This window comes from Hakea prostrata, chromosome 1 (genome assembly GCF_041222555.1).
Source record: "Hakea prostrata isolate BN-2017 chromosome 1, UWA_Hpros_2, whole genome shotgun sequence".
Lineage (NCBI taxonomy): Eukaryota > Viridiplantae > Streptophyta > Magnoliopsida > Proteales > Proteaceae > Hakea > Hakea prostrata.
This window is the reverse complement of record NC_142600.1, coordinates 11,121,425-11,141,428: the sequence shown is the minus strand read 5'-3', so window position 1 is coordinate 11,141,428 and position 20,004 is coordinate 11,121,425. Positions and strand designations below refer to the sequence as shown.

The 20,004-nt window shown below is 40.4% G+C and overlaps 1 protein-coding gene across 1 annotated transcript; it reads left to right on the top strand.

The window, feature by feature from the left end:
- Window positions 1–281: 281 nt before the first annotated feature.
- On the top strand, window positions 282–19,591 carry LOC149027453 (PHD finger-containing protein 1-like). Its single transcript, XM_089162682.1, has 6 exons — window positions 282–852; window positions 14,628–14,713; window positions 16,516–17,463; window positions 17,550–17,768; window positions 17,868–17,992; window positions 18,067–19,591. Exons 1-6 carry the CDS (start codon window positions 850–852, stop codon window positions 18,753–18,755), a joined length of 2,070 nt encoding a protein of 689 aa, XP_089018808.1. The 5' UTR covers window positions 282–849; the 3' UTR covers window positions 18,756–19,591.
- Window positions 19,592–20,004: the final 413 nt, after the last annotated feature.

The following is a 20,004-nucleotide window of genomic DNA, read 5'->3' as shown; positions in this document are numbered from 1 at the left end:
GAACTGAAATTTTATGAGACAATTAAGATATATATATATATATATATATAGAATAGATTTTATATATATAGGGGTTGGATATTATATGTGCCATTCGCACATGTCAAAATCTTTTTTAAATGATTATGATTAGATCTTAGCAGATTAATGGTTAAATTTCTAAACGTCTAGTTAAATTACTATTAGTAGGTAAAATGAGGAGGTTAACACTTAATTACTTAAAAGTTAAAACCGACCTAGGGGCTAGGAGCACGCACAGTAATGGTATGGTATGGATTGAAACGGCTTTATGCACGAAGCGGTGGTAGGGAGGGATGTTTCCCACACATAGCCAATACGGGCGGGCAGCAATACGCGCAAAAAGCTGAAGTTGGCGTCGTTTCGGAAACCTGGGGGTTCCGTGAAGAGAGAAACTACTACTACTACTACTGCACTACCCGTAGGAATCGGAGGAGAAGATCAGTAAGATACCATTACCAGTGGGAGTGGGACTCTAGAGAAAGAGAGAGAGTTGTTCTTGTTCTTGTTCTTGTTCTCTATCTCTGCAATTATTAACCTTATTACTTGACAACTCTGGAAAGGAAGCATTACTGGAGAGAGAAGAGAGTCTCTCTCTCTTACATCAGTCATTCTCATTATTGTCTCCCCTCTACTCCCAGTCTCCTTTATTAACATGCACTGTGTGTCAACCCGTGGCACTTGTTTCACATTCTATCTTCTGGAGAAGTTCTTCCAAGTCCTTAAAATTTCGTTTATTTGTGCGATATTTTTCAGCAGAGGAGAAGATCCATTCTGTTGCAGTCGTTTCTTGCATTCTCTGGTTCCTGTTACGGGGCTACCTTCTGAACCATGGTAATTCTTGAAAAGATCTTTTTTTCTTTATGTTCTAGATTTCTATTACTTGGAAAGTAGATACGGCATTTTTCCCTCTCCGCGATTCTCATTATACTTTTGGCATTCTCCGGACTCTTCCGAAATACTTTGTGCCTGCCTTGAAGGAGGCAAAGACCCGCACACGGAAGGCGAAGAGTCCGAAAACCCACAACAGGCTGAAGATTAAGATTTATTTATTTATTTTTAAATTAGGGTTTCAGGGTTTTAGGTTTTCGGGTTTAGGGTGTGGTGTTGACAAGATTTCATTTCAAGAAAGTCCAATTTTCACTGGTTAATTGTTTGGCGGAGGGACATGGGTATGAATATCCAAACTTATGCGAATGCTTCTAGTTTCCCGAGGGGTATTGTGTTTTTATGGGGTTGTTTGGGTGGAGCAGGGGGTTGAGCCCTCTAAGATCAAGTAGAGCTTGCAGATGGGAATTAGAGCTAATAGATGGGATAAAATTAGTAGAAGCCCCACCCCCATCATAGGTTTACAAACTCTCAAGGGAATAGTCTCGTGCCTCATCAGAAAAGAGGAAGAGGATAGAGTGGGATTTCATAGGGAATGAGATCTCCCTAAATGAAGTAGAATTTAGGATAATGAAAGGGGAAGCAAAATTGGGGCATGGAGCTAGAAGAGGGGATTTGCAATCACATAGAAAGGTTCACTTGGTAATGGCAATTAAACGATTGCCAGATGAGGAAGGATTTGGCGAAGGGAGGATGGGCCAATGGAGGTTTAACGATGTAGGTGAGGGATGGAGGAACCTAAATTTTTTTTTGATCTTTCAAGCACTTGATTCTTTGGTGATGGCTTTTTTGATGCCTTTTGCTTGTAGAGTAGTGGTTAGTGATGCAGCCTCAAGTGAACGAGGGCCAGTTCTCCAGGATCTTTTAAGAGAACCAACTCATATGGGACCAAAAAAGGGTTCCTTGAATGAATTTTGGGGTTAGGGTGTATAGATGGTTGTGATGTAAACTGTTTCTAGGGATTCCCTAGGGCCTATGGTTGATTCTCCAAACCCTAGGGTCCCTAATTCGAATTAGGGTATCCTATTAATTTTTTCCAAATTTCGAGTGTCCTAAGTCTGGGTCATAGTGAGCCAAGCTTGTTGTGTAGACGCTAGTTCTTTTTTTTTTTTAATTAATTTGGATTTGGATTTGGATTTGTATTTTGAGAGTTATTGCAGAGTCTTTGTCTAGGTGTGATTCACCCAGTTTTGTTGGGATCCCCTAATTTAAGTCCACTTTTACTCTATTTTTATTTAGGACTCCATATCTACTCGTAGATTCTTAATCGGACCTCTCAGAGTGAGATATGATGGAGTTCTAGTTTATGTTGGAAGTTGTCAATCAAGTAGAGTCCTAATTAGATCTAGTAAGTTAGTTTGAATTCAATTGGGCTTCCTAATTAGAGTCATATTTTATTTCTTATTTGAGGCTATTATTAAAGCTTCCAACCCATGTAATCGCGAGTTGAATTGAATAAAATTATTTGAGTTTGGAGGAAATCCAAGTCGTGGTCTTCTTGGGAAGGCAACAACGATATTTAAAGATCATCTTCTTCAATTTCTAGTATTATTCTCCTTCCTTTAAAATCGACATTTTAATGTTAGCTCCAATTGTGCCATTTGATGGAACAACTTCGAAGATGTAGACCCCCTAATCTTCTTTTGTCTCTTCTCTCGCTTCTTGTGGGAGAAAGCCATTTCCTTCTTTTGGCCTTGCTTTAGGCGCTTCTTTGGTTCCTCGTGGGATTGGGTTTGGTTTTTGAGACAGTATGCAGGATCCTTCATTTGTGATACGACATGTAAGTTGGTATTAAATGCGTTGATCTCTTGCTTGTGGTGGGAGTGAAATTTGAGGAGATGGACCTCCAAATCTAGATCTTTCGACGTGATTTGGAGAGCCATCTGTTTTGATGTTATTTTATGGACTATACTCTCTTCTCCATCCCCAGTTGCAGATACCCCCATGTAACATGACTTTCATAATCTCATGGGGTTTAGGACTCATTTCTTGTTGAGCAATAGATTGTGATTGGCCCCCCCTCTCTTCCCTCTCGTCTCTCCCTCTACATTCTTTTTCCCTATTTGGGGTTTTCGGTTAACAATTATTTCATTCATCCAACAAAAGGGTACCCCTAGAATTTTAGTTTACTTCCGGTTGTTCCCCAGTTGGTTCGTAAGAATTGTGTTTTAATTCCTTGCTTAGGGTTTTGGTTTGTTTGGTGAGATAGATGGATAAAGGTGTATTGATATTTAGGGTATAAAGGATACTTTAAGCCATCCCATGGGAGGTTGATAAATTTGTTGATATGGAGTAGATTTGAGAATGGGATGAAAAACTTAGGGGAATGAGATAAAACTTGAAAGGAATTTATGTCCTTAGAATAATCTTTTCAAGATTCAATGATTTTAGATGGGTGGTTTTTGGGAGATATTGGGTTTCTTGATGGGTAAATCTAGGGTTTGGATGGTTTTGATGGGGCTGAAATTGGGATGGAAGCTTGCTAAGGTTGGGGGAATAATGTTCCTAAAGTTCGGGATAAATCTAATGTTTAGATTGGTCTAGATCTAGTCTTGGACTTTGGATATTTAAAAAGTGTGAAAATCAATAAATTAAAAAAGAGGGTGATATGAGAACTGGTATTAAGTGTTGACTTGTTAATTATCTGTTGCACAAGCCTTGGTGTGGTTGAGATGGAAAGAATTGGAGGTAGGCTACAAGCATTGCTGAAGGAGGATCCTTCTATAGTAGAAAACTTGACCAAATTTCAACAATTTTGGTCGAAATGTCTGCATTTTTCAAAAACGAAACGAAATTCCAATTATTTTAGAAAAGTGTTAGATTTCGATCGAAATTTCGACCGTTCGACCGTTTCGGAGGTTTCGACCAAAATTTCAACCATCTCGACCGAAATTTCAACCATTTCAACATTCAAACTTGTTTTTCCTCAGTTTTTGTTGATTTCTATCCCATTTTCACAACTCTTTTGCCTTCAAGCACCTCTTCTAGAATGTAAAGCATGAGCCATACCCAACAATTCCAAACTTCCCCTTTTTTAATTTTTGTTTTGTTCATGCCTTAAATGATCTCGTATTGCCGTGAAATTAATGTGTTTAGCCTAGTACTCTAATTTATGATTGTGTTTTGTTAACTTTTTTTGTTTAATATTATTTGCTGCCAATTTTTCATTTTCTAATTTTAATAATTATTTTCTAAAATGATATATTTTTATTTTATGTATATAAGAATTTTTTTTTTGATGAATAAATAACGCAAGGTAACCAAATATACAAAGGATGGTCTTTTAAGAAGAAGACCGAAAGGAAAGATTGAAACCCCCGGAGACAATAGTAAGCCTATTCGTTGGGGTATCATCAATCAGGGGGAGGGAAGAAGCAACAAGCCCAGAAGAAACATCAAAGTGGATGGCATTCCAAATCATATCTTTTGAACGAGATTTGGAAGTCCATTTCCAAAGATTCTGTTCCCACCAAAGATGGTGGACAGTAGCACTGAACACGAGCTTACTAACACGATCACAAATGGAGGAGCCTGGAAAGTTTCTCAGAATCCAAGACCACTCACTAGCAAACCCAAAAGATCGCCTCGAATGGGGCCAAATAAAAGAAAGGGCTTTTTTCCAGATAGAACTGGAAAAAGGGCAAGGAAAGAAAATGTGCTCAATGTCCTTGAAACCATTCCAACATAGGATGCAGTTTAAGCTAACGGGGATTTGGCGGCCAATAAGGAAGGATTGGGTGGGGAGGGCTTGGTTAAGATATCTCCAAAGGGTAAGGGAGTGCTGGGGAATGTGGTTTTTGAACCAAATTGGGGGGACCAGGGGGGTTTGGGGTTATGGGCGTGGAGAAGATTCCAGGTAGAGGAGGTGGTAAAGGTCATGGAAGGGGAGGGAAGTCAAAAGGTCAAGTCCTGGGGGGAATTGGAGATAGGGTGAAGGGAATTCCAATCCTGTGTGAGAATGGGGTGGGGGGGGGGGGACCAGGATCCATCAGAGATGAAATTGGATAAAGGGGTGGTCTTAGGCAAGGTTTAAAGTATCGGTATCGAGTATCGTATCGGTTAGGTGATTTTAAGAGATGTATCGTTCTGTATCAAGTATTGTATCGTTTTGACTAATGTATTTTAGTGCAATTCAATAGAGAGACGTATTGATATGTATCGTATCAGTTGTGTCAAATATAGATACGTATCTGCCAATATCATATAGGATCGTGGGATACTTCAGACCCTGGTCTTGGGGATACGGGTATTATAAACAGCACGATGACCAAAAAGGGAAAAGAGAATGCCCATTGGATGCCACAGGTCAAGCCAAAAGGAGATAGGGGAACCAAAGGATATTGAAATGGAGATGGCAAAGAGGGCACAGGGATGCAACAAAGGAAGTTTCCTCCAGATCCAATAAGGATTGGATGGCATAGGGGCCATTCAGAAGGAATCTGAACGGAGAAGGTAGGAGTAAACCCAGGAAACCCAGATGGGATCTTGCTTTGAAGCAATTTTCCAGATAAGTTTAAGGAGGCAAGTAGAGTTGACATCAGTGATACGACGGATGCGGAGGCCTCCTTCAGAGGTTGAGTGCAGATGGGCGACCAACTGATAGAGTGGATGAAGCGGGTAGCTTCATGCCCCTTCCAAAGAAAGGAAGAGAAAATGGACTCCATGGCATGGACAGTGGATTTTGGGATGGTGAAGATTCTACACCAATAGAGATAGGAAGATTGGAGGGCAGAGCGGATGAGCACTTATCGACCAACAAAGGAGAGAAGCTTACCTTTCTAGAGTTGGAGCTTTTTACGGATGTGATCGAGCATAGGAAGGTAGTGATGGTGGGTGAGTCTACCAGGAATGAGAGTAAGACCGAGATAGGTAATAGGTAAAGATCGAGGCTTGAAGCCTGAGAGACTAAGGAGAGAAGCACGATTTGATCAGAGACCCCAGAGAGGAAGATGGTTGATTTATCAAGGTTAACACGAAGGCTAGAGAGAGATTCAAAAAGGGAGAGGGCCGAGAGGATGGAGGAGATGGATAAATGATCGGCTTTGGAGAAGATCATAAAATAATCAACAAAAGCGAGGTGTGGGTGAGCTTGAGAGACTTACATTTGGGAATGGGAGAGATGAGGAGTTGGTTTGTGTTGGATTGGAGGATGCGGGAGAGGGCCTCCAAAGCCAAGGAGAAGAGGTAGGGGGAAAGAAGACAACCTTGGCGAATACCAACATGCGAAGAGAAGAATCCAACAGGGGATCCATTAACGATAATGGAGAATCGGGGGGTGGAGATACAAGTCTTAATCCAGTGGATGAAGGGAGGAGGGAAACCCTTAGAGGCAAGGGAATTACTGATGAAGTCCAAGCGAAAGGAATCGAAGGCTTTATGGAGGTCAACCTTGAGCAGGGTTGCCGGGGAATGAGAAGATCTATCAAACCCATAGACAATTTTTGCACAGAGGAGGATATTGTTAGCAATGCTACGGCCAGAGATGAACACAGATTGGTTTGGACTCACAAGGGAATGCATGACCTTTTTAAGTCTATTCGCTAGAACCTTAGAGATGAATTTGTATAATAGATTGCAGAGAGAGATGGGGCGGAAATCTGAAAGGGAGGAAGCACCTTGCTTCTTAGGGATGAGACAAATGAAAGTTTGATTGAGTTTGATTGATGGAGGAGAGCTGGGAGGGGTTAAAGAAGAAGCTGCGAATAGCATGGACAAGATCGTGCTCAAGGAAATCCCAGGAGGCGAGAAAGAAACCCATACTAAAGCCATCCGAACCAGGGGCCTGATTGGACTTATGGGACCGAATGGCTAAGAGGATCTCTTCAGTGGAAGGGATAGCACAAAGAAAAGAGAAAGAAGAGGGGTCAATGAATTTATTGAAAAGGTTGGGAGGGAGCGGGGAGCTAGGAGGGAGAGAAAGGGGGGAGAGAAGGTTGGAGAAAAAGGAGGTGACCTCAGCCTTGATACTAGGGGGATCGGAGATCCAAGTACCATTACTAGTGAGGAGAGAGGGAATGGAATTGAAATTGTTGTGGGCTTTGAGGGATTTGTGAAAATAGGCAGAGTTAGAATCACCATGCTCAAGCCATTTGATTCGAGCTTTCTGGTGGAGAAAGCTTTCTTCAAGGGAGAGACGAGATGAGAGATCAGAGGAGAGAGCTTTTTCCTGGTCGGTAAGAGAAGGGTTAGAGGGGTCATTGAGGAGAAGAGATTGGATTCTTTGGAGATTCGAGCGATAAGAAGAGACCCTCGAGGGAATATTGCCAAAAGAGGAGTTCCAGGATTTGAGGGCTTCTTTGGTATTGCGAAGCTTGCAAGCAAAAGCAATAAGAGGGAGAGATGGCAGTGGACAGGCTTGGTCTAGGCATTTTTAACTGTGGGAATGAAGAACAGGTGAGAAGTCCACATGTCGAAGAATTTGAAAGGCTTAGGACCAAAGGAGGAGGAGCGAGAGTTGGATGAGACAGGGAGAATGATCAGAGGGACCGGAATTAGGGAAGAAAGCATGGGAAGCAGGAAAGGAAGAGAGCCAAGAGGAGTTAGTGAGGAAGCGATCAAGCTTTGAAACAATTTGATCTGGTCCAGAGCAGCGATTATGCCAAGTGAGGGAGTGCCTAGACCAACGGAGATTAGAAAGGCCAGAGTCCTTGATGCAAGAGTTTAAATCATCAATCGCTATAGGATTTACATGGGAGCCTCCCACTTGCTCATGAGAGAAGCGGATGATATTGAAATCACCACCAAGGCCCCAAGGGAGATCAGAGGAAGTGGAAGAGATAGAGCGGATATTCTGCCAAAGATCAAGACGATTAGAAGATTAGAAGCTTGATTGAAACCATAAATGATGGTGAGAAGAAAAGGGGAGAGTTGGGAGCGAGAATGCTAAGATGCATGAGTTGAGGGGAGGATTTTAGAAGAGTGATTTGGAATCTGGAAGGGTCCCCGAGAATCCAAATCCGACCATTGACACTGATAGAGGAATTAGAGAGAAAAGACAAAGAAGGGAGCAGGAAAGGAAGAGAGCCAGGAATATCATTTTATTTTGTTGACTTGTTGTATATATAACCATTCTACCAAACAATTCATGTATGCTGATGAATCTATGCTTGTATGCAATACAATTTGTACTTGTTAGAACCATTTGTTAGTTAGTATACTTGAATGATAATTTTTTTTTTTGCAAAATACTAGTTCCATTGTGTTTATTGTGCTTTAAATAGGTAGGAGGCAATAAATCAGATTAAATGGACGTCATATAAGGCCTGAAACCTAGGGTTGAAATTAAAAAAAAATCACATGTTTCGACCGAAGAAACCTAAAAATTCCGGCCTTTTCTTGGGTTGAAATCTTGGTTTTGTCCAAAATTTTTTCCTTGGATCATTCAAATAGAAATTCTTGGATGCTTACGCAATCACATGGAGGACCTTACCTTTGAGAAGCTCTACTAACCTTTGCTCTTAGGCAGCAACACACTTTTTATAAATTATTATTATTATATCCTACAATCTGTGGTTTGTTACATGCTAAGGCTTTATTTGTAGCCTTACATAAGAAGTCAAATTAGGACCTAGAATTTGAAACTAACTTTCCTTATACTTAACATCATAGTTGTCAAGGTGAGGTGACGTGAGGCGATAGAGGGTAACAAAAACCAAGGTGCCTTGACTTAAAAAAGGGCCAAGGCACAACTATGTTGAGCATACTAATCTAAATTCAAATTGGGCTCATATAATTGAAGTTATAAGGACTTTTTATCATATCCTAGATTTATCAAATATAACTTATACTAAAATAAAACATGAGAAGACTATTATTCCTTTATAACTTAAGTTGGGTAGAATTTACATAATTAGACCAATTAAACTAAAATATAACCTTTTTCGTACTTGATCTAAACACTAAACTTATGGCATGTATAGTAGGCCTATGACCGCATAAACTTACTTAACTAAGGCCCCCCATCCATATTTATCAACCCTTAGTTGATTTCAAAGGGAAGTTGGCTAATTTGTTATCGAACTTATATCAATTGATTTCAATTGATGTAGTGGGGAAGGCTATAGATGGATTAGTTGGGGGGGGGGGGTTCGAATTAAGGGGTGGTGGTGGGGAACTGGACAATCACTTTTGGAGGTGAGCAAAGAAATAGTTGGATTGGTATTAGTTGAAGAGGAACTGGTGTACAAAGCTTGGAGTTGAAGTAGGGAAAGGGATATATGAGCAATCGAGGATATAATGGAGTTTTGGGCTAGGATCTCATGAATGACAAACGAGAGGATTTGTAGGTCATTGGATAGGGGATAGAGGTGGTGTCAATAGATGGGGATGCATCATGTGATAGAAGGTAGAAAGAATACATTTTTAGCATTGGTACCTGAAGCAAGGGAAGGAGTGATGGGAGGAAAGGGCAAACAAAGGTCAAGATTGGCTTATCTCTTAAGGGGGGTGGGGAATGGTAAGTGAAGTGCTGTTAGTAGCTAGTGTGGGGCCAGTAACTTTATAGGAATTGGTGTACAAAGCTTGAAGTAGAGAAAGGGAACATATGAGTGATCGAGGATATAGTGGAGTTTTAAGCAAGGATCCCATGAACGACAAACGAGAGAGGATTTGCAGGTCATTGAATAGGGGGGTGATGTCAATAGATGGGGATGCATCATGTGATAGCAGGTAGAAATAATCCTTTTTTGCCATTGGTCCCTGAGGCAAGGGGATGGAGTGATGGGAGGAAAGGGCAAACGAAGGTCAAGATTGGCTTATCTCTTAAAGGGGGGGTAGGGGAATGGTAAATGAAGTGCTGTTAGTAACTAGTGTGGGGCCATTAGCTTTAGAGGTGAATGGAGAAGTAGTTGGGGTGGCAATAGTGGAAGTGGACTTGGCCATAGGAGCTAAGTCATGAGATTCGTAACCAAAAGACTTTGAAGACTTGACGTAGAGGAGGTAGCCATTCACTCCATATTAATCATAGGTTGGAGGAGATAGAGGCTTCTTTGGTTAAGATATTAATAGAAAGTCTTGCAAATGCTACCAACTAGTTATGCATTTGGTTTATGCCGTTCTTATAAAATGTGGTTTTATCTCCAAGTAATTTAATTGCTTTTGATCTAGAGAAATGGTTTTGTCCTTTGAGAAGTTTGATTGGTCAAATTATTTATTATTATGTGATTTTTTATTATGCAGATTTTTCAATTAGTCCAAGATTGTTTAAATTTGATTTATATCAAATGGTTTTGATCATAATTTATTTGATGTTCATTAGTGCTATCAAAATTGTTTTGGATGAAAATATTTTTGTTTCTTGAATATAAAACAAATTGATATTTTCCGTCATTATTTTTTAGCAGTGTTTTACCATATTATGATTTGTGTCAATTTCAGATTTGAGAAGAAGTCCAACGTTAAAAAGTTGAAAATTTCACCTACTACCAAACATAGTTGTCAAGGCGTCGCCTCGGCTTCTGGGCTCCTTCGGAGCGCCTCAAATTGGCGTCACCTTATTTTTAGGCAATAAGGCGTCCGCTTTTTTTTCTTTCTTTTTTAAATCATGAGAAAGATGCCTAATTGAAGGCATATATTGAAATGCTTATTAGATTCCGATTGTAAAGTATTTATTGTTTGAACCTATATGCATATGTATAATGACGCTACATGTGATCAAATGTTAAAATAAAAATAAAAACAAACAAAATTGAAAGAGAATAAGTTCTTGACTCAAGTCTCACACTCTCACTCTAATCCCTAATCTCTTTCTCTCTTCCTCTCTTCTTCTCTTCCATTCCCGCAGCGACACTCCGGCAAGCAGTGGCCAAGGACAAGCAACTTCTTCTCTTCCTTCTTGCGAATTTTTATTTAGGACCTATTATGTGTGGTTTGTAGTATGTTGGATGACTTGAGGTAGTCTGATATTAGTTTTTTTACTATATAAGATATGATAGATTTAGAGTAGATGAGATGTACACTAAAAATTTCACTTACAACGCCTCAACCGCCTCAAAAGCGCCTCGGAGGGTGCCTCGTCGACTCATCGCCTCAATTAGCCTAAACCGCCTTGTCGCCGTGACAACTATGCTACCAAATCTAGTTTCTCTTCTTGAAGTGGGGTTGATGATTTTTTTCTTTCGGGGCCTAAAAGTCCACCTGGATATTGTACCTTAACAACTATTCTTACCAGGGGGTGGCCCCAATTTGAGCTTATATTCCTTAGAATAAGCCTAGGATTTTGTTACTTAGGTCATCAGCTTTTGTTCCCATGCTTTAATTTCTATGGGCCCTCCTTATTTGGCCTAGGATAGGGGTGCCTAGATTGCACGTAAAATTAGGTTAAATACTTTGGGCTTTTTTTTTCCTTTTCTTTTTGGGTATGTGTTTTTAGAGCTTGAATTAGTTATCTATGGTTCTAATTAAGCTAGAATTAGTTCCCTAGCCAAAGAAGGAAAGTTAGAATTAGTTGGATGAATTTAGGTTAGGATGTTTAAGCGAATTTTATAGATTTTGGTAGGCTTTAACCTCTGCAACATTGGTGTTTTTGTGTTATGTTTCAATTTTGTCCATTCCTAATAGGATGAGGCTTTGTTATGGCATCAAACTAAATAAGATGGTAAATAATATGCTGATATTAGTTTGTGAAAACCTTATCATTTACTATCATATTTTAATTTCTTTTCGATGCTAATGATTGATTGGTTCTCTTTATGCCCCTGATATTGAGATCTATGATGTGGATTTGTGATGTATCAAAACTATGCGATCTTGGATTGCATGGTGTGCTGGTGTAGCACACTATCTTGGAGAATATAATTCAGACTGGATTATTTAAAAATGCTGAGTGCAACTGTTGGCTGTTGCTTTTGTTCTTTGTGAGATATATGTCTTGTATTTGAAGTTTAGACTCTGTGTGCTTGGTGTTTAAACTTGAAGTACTGATTTCCTGGTGTTTAAAAGTTGGAGAGGTTATTGGTGTTTCAAGTCCAAATTCCTGCTTCACTAGTGGAATCAGTTTATGTTTGAATACCTGCCTACAAGCAGCCAGTGAAGGATAGCGACACAAGTAAGGAGATCCAGCTTCCATAAACGTCTCTTCTCCCCCATTCTTTCTGGGGGTATTTATGTGCATCTCCCCAAGACAATGTGGCCATATTCATGCACCTCCTCAAACAATTATACAGTACATGCATCCCCTCCAAATGGGGTCTAAATTAAGAAATAATCCAAAACCATCCATTCATTCCCTTCCATCTTTTCTTTATCAATTTGGGATTCTGTAGGGAGTGCCGTGAGGGAGGTGCTGAAGTTGTTTAGGATAGTGAAGCGATTAATAGTGGTGACAGAAAAATGAATTGGTTATGTCGTGGCCTGAGTATGAGACTGGGTAAAAGTGGAGTTGAATGAATTTGATGCCATTAGAGATGGTAAGGTGTAGTTAAACTGAGAGGTGGGAAGGTGAGCAATCATGCAAGGTACTACGGAATGGAGGAAGCTTAGGTAGGTGGCGGCTGAAGCTCTGGTGGTTGTTGAGGATGAAAATTGGACCAAAGTTAGAGGTGGTGATGCTGATCAGGTGAGGTTATTACCGAGGGATGAGAATGGTGTCGTCAAGGAGCAAAACCACAACTCTGAGCAGTGGTGTTGCAAGTTGTTATCATCATTGAAGAGTGTGGGAAGCTGTTAAGATCTCTGATTGTCTCAACCCTATCTCCACCCAACACTCACTCTATCAGCACAACCACTGCAAGACTAACACGCGTACCAGGAGTAACAAACACAAAACAAAGGACGGTAAGGTTGCTTCATTCAATCTCACTAAACGATTACAAATAGAGCACCATACACATTCAGGCTTTCATTCATTGACATCAACACCATTACACAAGAACAGCAACAAACTAACTCACACCAAACCTCCCTGGAAGTCTTACTAGCCTGCTCTACACTATCCACTTCACGCCTAATCCCCATTCTCCCATCCTCCTTGACATATCAAAACATTCCTGTCTGCTACACTTCCCTCCAATCACCCTTTGCCAAGTGGACCATTTCTCTGCCCTTCTGCTGTCAAGCAATGTTGTGGCTGCTGTCCAACCCATTTTGGACACCTGTCCCTCCTACTGATTCCTGTCCCCTGTGTGTCCCTCTGGGATTGGTTCTCTGTAGCCAGCTGGAAATGATTCCAAGCTTCTCCTCTTAGTCCTGTGGTTGTACACCTGGGTTATTAAGAGTCTTATCAGAAACAAAAATAGAGAAGTGGGATTCAGATCAACTTAGAAGGTCGACAGCTCATCCTTTCTTTCACCCCATCTCCTCAAATCAACTTAGAAGGCCTGATTCATTTACCCCTATCAATGGAATTGGGATCATTGAATTTCAATGCCTTAGACCATCTACATTTTGGATATCGACATTCCACTGGTGGGATTATTCCTGACTTCATCAACTATTAATTACACTACAACCTCCGCACTTGAAACGGTTCATCGACTCAATGTTGGTATCAACCCTTATATCAGTGGGATATACCCATAATAACCAAGGGCATAAAAGTCATTTTGCACTGATGCTTATTTGAGATTTAATGGTGTTAGTTTTGGAGGGTTTCAATGTAAGGTATGCTTTTCTGAGGGATTGCATGAAAATGTTCTTTTTTGGAGGGGGTGCGTGTAAATTACCCTTTTCTTGAACTTGATTCCCATGAACCTCATTGAGCAACCATTGAATTCTTAACATGAGACACCATTAGTCCATTGCCATCAACACGATCCCCCATTGAGCCCATTCAAACATAAAAAACCTAAATCCCAGCCTTTTCTTGATCTCTATCCAATCAAAGAAAAGAAAACGAACCTGGATCTACAAACTATAACCACTAGATTGGCACCAGATTTTGAGGGCAGCCTCCATTTAAGTTAGTTTCTCATGTCTTCTTAAGCAGCTTATCCTTTTTCCTCCTTAGCTTCTTTTCAAGGTCATGTTACCCTTATGACTCACAAATGAAAAATTAAATATAAGCAAAGAAATGAGGGTCGTATAAGCTTTTCATCTTTTCAGCATGCTTTTTGATCCACCTCCAACATGTTTATATCCTTTGACAGTATTGATTGGTATAACCTGTTATGGTTTGCTTATGTAATCCAGATTGAAGGTAAATTCCCCAAAAGTTGAAGTTATCTGCTCATTTATTTTTGTTTTAAATGAAATGGTGGACCATAGAAAGAAAAAAAAATGAATAGAACATGAAAGTTTTTTCCCAAACATTGAGCATTGAAGAAAAAGTTGGTAATTATTGCAAAACTCCCTCGTCCAAGTGATCAAACTTCAACAGTGATGAATTTTTGTTGAAGTGTGTTTTATTCTATATTTTGGCTTAGATGCCGCCCCCTTGTGCACCACTGCTGCTGCCAGAAAAGAAAAAGAAAAAGGGTATTATGTTTTGAGTTGATTTTGTCCATGGTTGTATACAGAAGCATTGGCATTTGTCTTTCTACCAGGAAAAATGGTATTAGAAGCTGTGTCCTCGTGTTTATCTAACAGGAAGTTGCCGTACTGTGTATCCTGGTGTTTATCTAACAGGAGGTTGCCTTGTACTTTGTATCCTGGTGTTTATCTAACAGGAAGTTGCCTTGTAGTTACACTATCACTCTTATGCCATATGTTTATTTTAATAACAGATTTGATAACATATCTCATGATCTAAACTTGGAGTGTTAATTGTTTCATCTTCTTGTTGACAGGCAGAGATTTGCGAAAAATGTGGTGACAAGGGTTATATGGATTGTCTGATTTACTGTTCCCAGTGTAAAGTGGCTGTGGAGCATCTGTAAGTTTGTGTTTTAGTCTGTAATTGCAACACTAGTCGAAACTAATATTTATAAAGGGTGTACTCACTACTCAGTGCATGAGGCTTTTATCTCTGCTATGCTGAGTTTTCTTGTATGATGCTTCTTAACTGCCCAATATTCTGTGCATTATGTCATTACAAGTAGTATAAGTATTCTATAAAATTTTCTTTTGCGTTTAAAGAATATGCTGACTACACAACACTGGAGATGCACTTCTCTACTTGATGTAACCAGGATTGGCAACCATATGGCAATGCAGAATTTGGCCCAAATCAGACCTGAATCCTAGTGGGGTCAAAAGTGTCACTTCACCACCCCCTTGGAAGCCCAAAATGGTCCTGAAAATTTCAGAATAATTTTAGGATTTGGGAATCTATTTTATGTTTTTCAATTGAGTTACAATTGAGTTAGTGGTACGAGTCCTTATAAGGTTAGGATTCCTAGTTGGAATTCTATTCTCAATTGGATTCCTTGTTGAGTAGGAAGTATATTTTTGCAGCTCTCTATTTGTTTGGGAGTTCTAATTAGATTCCTCCTTTGGTAATCTGAGCAGAGTCTTAGCATATGAAGGAATTCCACTTCAAATTGATTTCTCTGTCGAGTCCTAAGTAGTCTTTTATTTTGTTGAGTCCTATTTTAAATTTCCTTCTTGTAAGAGGCTATAAATATAGCCCTCCACACATGTAGTGGATTTAGACTTGATTAATTGGATGAATTGAGATCTGAAGGAAGAATTGGAGTTGTGGGTTCCAATGAGGAATCCAATGGCTATCTGCTTAATAATTTCTGCAAAATTCAGACTCCTCCCCTTTCTTCAAGCCTGCAGCAACCTGGGTTCTTCAAGTTTTCTGCAGTTCAAGTCTCTCGCAACAATTACAACCCTGGCCCCTGCAAAACCCTCCCCTTTCCCAAACCCTAACTTCACTCCATTACCAGATCCTACTCCATCACAAGCCCTTCCCCTTCCCTCTAGAACCTTATGGTAATTACCCATCCCCTCCCTAGACTCTTCCTTCCATTCTCTTTCATTCCCCAACCCCATTCTATCTTTCCCTGAAATTCCCAAAACCCTAATCCCAGTTTAGACCATCCAAAACCTCACACCCAATCCCATTTTTCTTTGGAACACCATCCCCTTCTCACCCTACACTCGATCGCAACCGAGAAACTATATAAATCTGTAAAACCATAAACCCTAGCTGAGGAAAATTCTGCATAGAGTTCTGTTAAAGCAGAATATTTCTCTTCAAATTTCAGACCCCAAAATAGCCTGGCCGAACCCAAATACCTTCCCCCCCTTAACCTTAGACTTCCCTATTCATAGCTCCAAGGTTTGAAATTCAAACCAACCTTAGCTCCAGGGTATTTGGTGCATTGTTAGCTGCTGTCCACTATGTTTTGACCTAGAAGAGCAGGGTTATAAACCCTATATTGCCTGCCGATTCTTAGAAAAAATCCTATTGCTGGCCCTCTATTCTTGGGTTACATCACTACTTCTACACCCTAATTTAATTTTCTGTTAAACATCGTTCTTTGTATCTTCTCTAGTCATGATTAAGCCTAGGTACCTTCAATGGTCATTTGTGGAATCCCCTTCCATCAATTTGCATCTGTCTATCACAACTCTCCTTTCCCCAAAAAAGAGGGGAAAAGAAAAAAGAATCCTATAAATGCTTACAGAAAGGGTTGGGGGAATAAAGCTAGAAGCTGACAACTAATGTGTTTTGTATTGCATATGTTATTTTATTAATTAAACACATCATGCTGTTTTTTTCTCCAGCTACTGTTTAGACAACAGGCCTGATCGAAATGTGCATGTCACTTGGTCATGTGAGCAATGTGCACATAGGGCCTCATCTTCTTCCAACAAGTGTAGTCTACGCACTGTCAGGAGGAGTAAACGTTTGAAGATTAGGAAGCGAAAAAAGATTCATAAGAAGAATAAGGTACACAATTTATCGAAAGCTGAGACAAATGTGCAGAATTGTGGCCCTACTACTATTGCACTACAATCTCTCAGCCTATGTTTGAAGGGAGACACTCAGAGGAATGAAGATATGCTTGATCCTGCTGAGGTAAGATCTGATATTCTTGCATGCATGGGGAACTATCATCAATACTTCTCTTATGATAACCGTGAAGGACCTGAGAAGCCAAAAAAAGGGGGAAGAAAATTGTTACTGGATGATGAGGGGATTTCAGAAGAGGATACTGGGTCTGCTGAAGACAAAAACTCTCCAGTAGTTCCAGATGTTGGGAATGTGCTTGGTCTTTCAAGCGGTGAAGGAGCCAAAAGTTTGAAAAGGCAGGGAAGAAAATTGATACTGGATGATGAGTGCATTTCAGAAGAGGATATTGGATCTGCTGAGGACGGGAACCCATTGGTAGCTTCTGATGTCAGGAAGGTGCCTTTTGGTCTCTCAAGACATAAGCCATTTCCTGTTGGTCTTCCTGTTGAGATAACAACTGATCCTCTTCTGCGCGAGAGAGATTATCATCAACAGAATTCTGATGGTTGTCATGAAGGAGCTAAGAAGCTGAAAAATCAGAGAAGAAAGTTGATACTGGATGTGGGAAGGATTTCATCAGAAGATAATGGAATTGCTGAAGAAAGAAACTCACCAGTAGCTCCAGATGTCAGTAATGCTCCTGTTTTTGCAAGCCGTAAGCCATCTCCAGAAAATGGTTGCTATGGCCCTGCTCGGCCCATCATTGATCCTGCCTGGAGGTATGAGTACTGTTCTTCTTGTGTCTTGCTGCTGCAAATCAGATATCTGATGCTAACTTCTAATTTTTGCTGCCTTGTCCTGATAGGGGATGTTTTAGCATTTGTAATGGAGACTCTTGTAAAGTAGGTATTGTTGCCCATTTGTCGAACAAAGCATGCTTCAAAGTGTTACAGGGGGCAAATGCACTGCCAGTTTTTCTTGGACTGGAAATGCTGCCAAGACCTGATGTCTGGCCCAAGAGTTTTAGTAGATTGCCCCCCATTGATGACAATATTGGTCTTTATTTCTTCCCTGAAAGCAAACGGTATTTCTCTGCTTCTTATTGTGCATATTTTTCATCATCTCTGGTACTAAATTCCACTGCAAATATCTTTGAACGTTCTAACAGTATGAGTTGTTGCAGAGACAAAGCAGCGTTCAGTGGGCTTCTTTATGATGTAATTGATCGGGACCTTGCTCTGAAAGCTGTGACTGATAATGCGGAGCTCCTAATCTTCTCTTCTGATCAACTGCCACCGCTATTCCAAAGTAAGCTAGGAACATTTACTTCTGAGCCTCCGTTTAATTGGCAAGACTTTGACAACTGACTTGATGATTCACAGGATTTCAGGGAGAGTATTACCTTTGGGGTGTTTTTAGGGGGAAACAAGTTTCAGATCCCCCAAAACCTGCTGAGCATCTTTTGATTCAAGATTGCAGCATTGAGTGTGACAGGTCATCCATTTCAACAGATGATTTTGGAAGTCAAAGAGGGAGGCGCCCCATCGAGTTTGGGAGGCAGTGGAGTCCCTTTAGTCCCCTGAGCAGCTATAGGTCTGATTCACCTCATTCTCCTTTGCATCAGAGAGCCATGTCTTCTGGCTTTTCTGGTTTGGCTTGTCCTGACATAATTGAGAAGGCAGTTGATAATGGACAGGACCTGGAGAAGCAGAATGCACATGAAAAAGAGGAACGGCAATATGTATATGCAGATAAGGTAAAGCAGTGTGAATATGAAGAAGGGGAGATACAGACAAAAGATAGCGATGTGGTTTTATTAACTAGTGGAGGGCCGTGGCTTGGTTCTGCCAGTGCTAGCGGGGAAAATATTGGTTTTGAAGGATCCTGTTTAGAATTGTTTCCATTGGAGATGGAGAATATTGCTGTTGTTTCAAAAGCGAGAAGCAGTAGTAAGGTTGACCTGGAGTTGGCATTAGGTCGACCTGGTAGGGTGGCTTCGAAAAATAGGTCACCTGGTCATAAGCAGCTGATGGATGCATACATTCTAGGTCTAAATGACGGTACATTCTAGGAGTATACACTGACATTCAGGCATGTAGTATACCGCTTTTTTGTGCTTTTTGTTGATATGGGAGATCCTTAAGAACAACCATATGGTGTTGCTAGGCTCTTTTTTCAATGGCAAGGTCTGTTTTCTGTTTTGGCGTTGTCTAGGGAGGTGCATCAAGTGTTAATATTTGTGTTGTGACCTGTCCCATGACCTGTGACTCAGCGCTCTGATGATTTTTGGTAGGTACAAAGTGGTCAGAAAGAGGAGCGTGTAGGTGGTAAATGTTTTGATTCTTGGGAAGTATTCTTGTAGTAATGATAGTTTCTTTTGTCTGTTTTTAGTATGTGTATGTTAATAGATGAATTCAAGTCACTAAATCATCCATCCTGGAGTGTCTACATCTTTAGTTCCTGGATTCATTGCTTTGTTCCTTTTTTTTTGTGACTTTCCTGCTGTGAAATATATATGCCCTATAGCGTGGGGTGGAGTTTTTCGTGGTGAGGTCGTTCGCCTGAGTTTTTTATGGCCTAATCCTCCCCTAGCCCAGAGGGTGGTGCTATTGCCGAATCTGTGGCTGTAGGCCATGTTGGATATCCCTTGGCCTTGAGTTTTGCTTGGTTGGTTCGATAAATGCGCTTCTTACCTTCGAACGAACTTGTTGCTTTCAACTGACAATCAAGAGGGTAATTTTACTCAAAAGAAAAGCTGGCGACTTGTTGTGAATCAGGGTTCCGGGTCTTCGCTCACTGGACGACCGTGAATTAACAACCGTAACAGAATAACATCATGCATGGCGAGCCTAGAAGAAAAAAAACTACCTTTTAAGCGAATCATTGCTTTGGAGAGTTGTTCAGGTGAACGTGTAGGAATAAAATCAGATACTTCTCCATTGTTGTTTTGCTGCCGTCTCCACTCATGTATGGTTCGGCTGAAACCAGGAAGCATCAACGTTTCTGTTGGATGTTTTTGGGTTGGCGACTCAAGTTACCAGCTAGCTTGTTCGATCATTAAAATGTAGGGAAACTAAAACACAACTAGATTTTGCAAATTTACAAGCAACTCTGAAATGGAAAATGACTCTACGAACTTAAAAAGGGTTGATTTAGTAGTAACGGTGTAGTCAGTACCTTTTCATGGTCTCAAGTTTTTAGTAGTAAAAATGTATCAGAAAGCAACCTTTCCATGAATGCTGCTCGGTATAATATTCTATGGGTAAATACTAAATAAGCTGGCTTGGTGAGAGGTCAAACAATCTCGAATGCAGGATCAA

Bases quoted from the DNA above. Each gene is read 5' to 3' on its own strand.
- LOC149027453 (XM_089162682.1), top strand. The intron at 17,464-17,549 runs GTATGAGTACTG...TTGTCCTGATAG, and splicing joins ATCATTGATCCTGCCTGGAG to GGGATGTTTTAGCATTTGTA. The intron at 17,993-18,066 runs GTAAGCTAGGAA...GATGATTCACAG, and splicing joins ACTGCCACCGCTATTCCAAA to GATTTCAGGGAGAGTATTAC.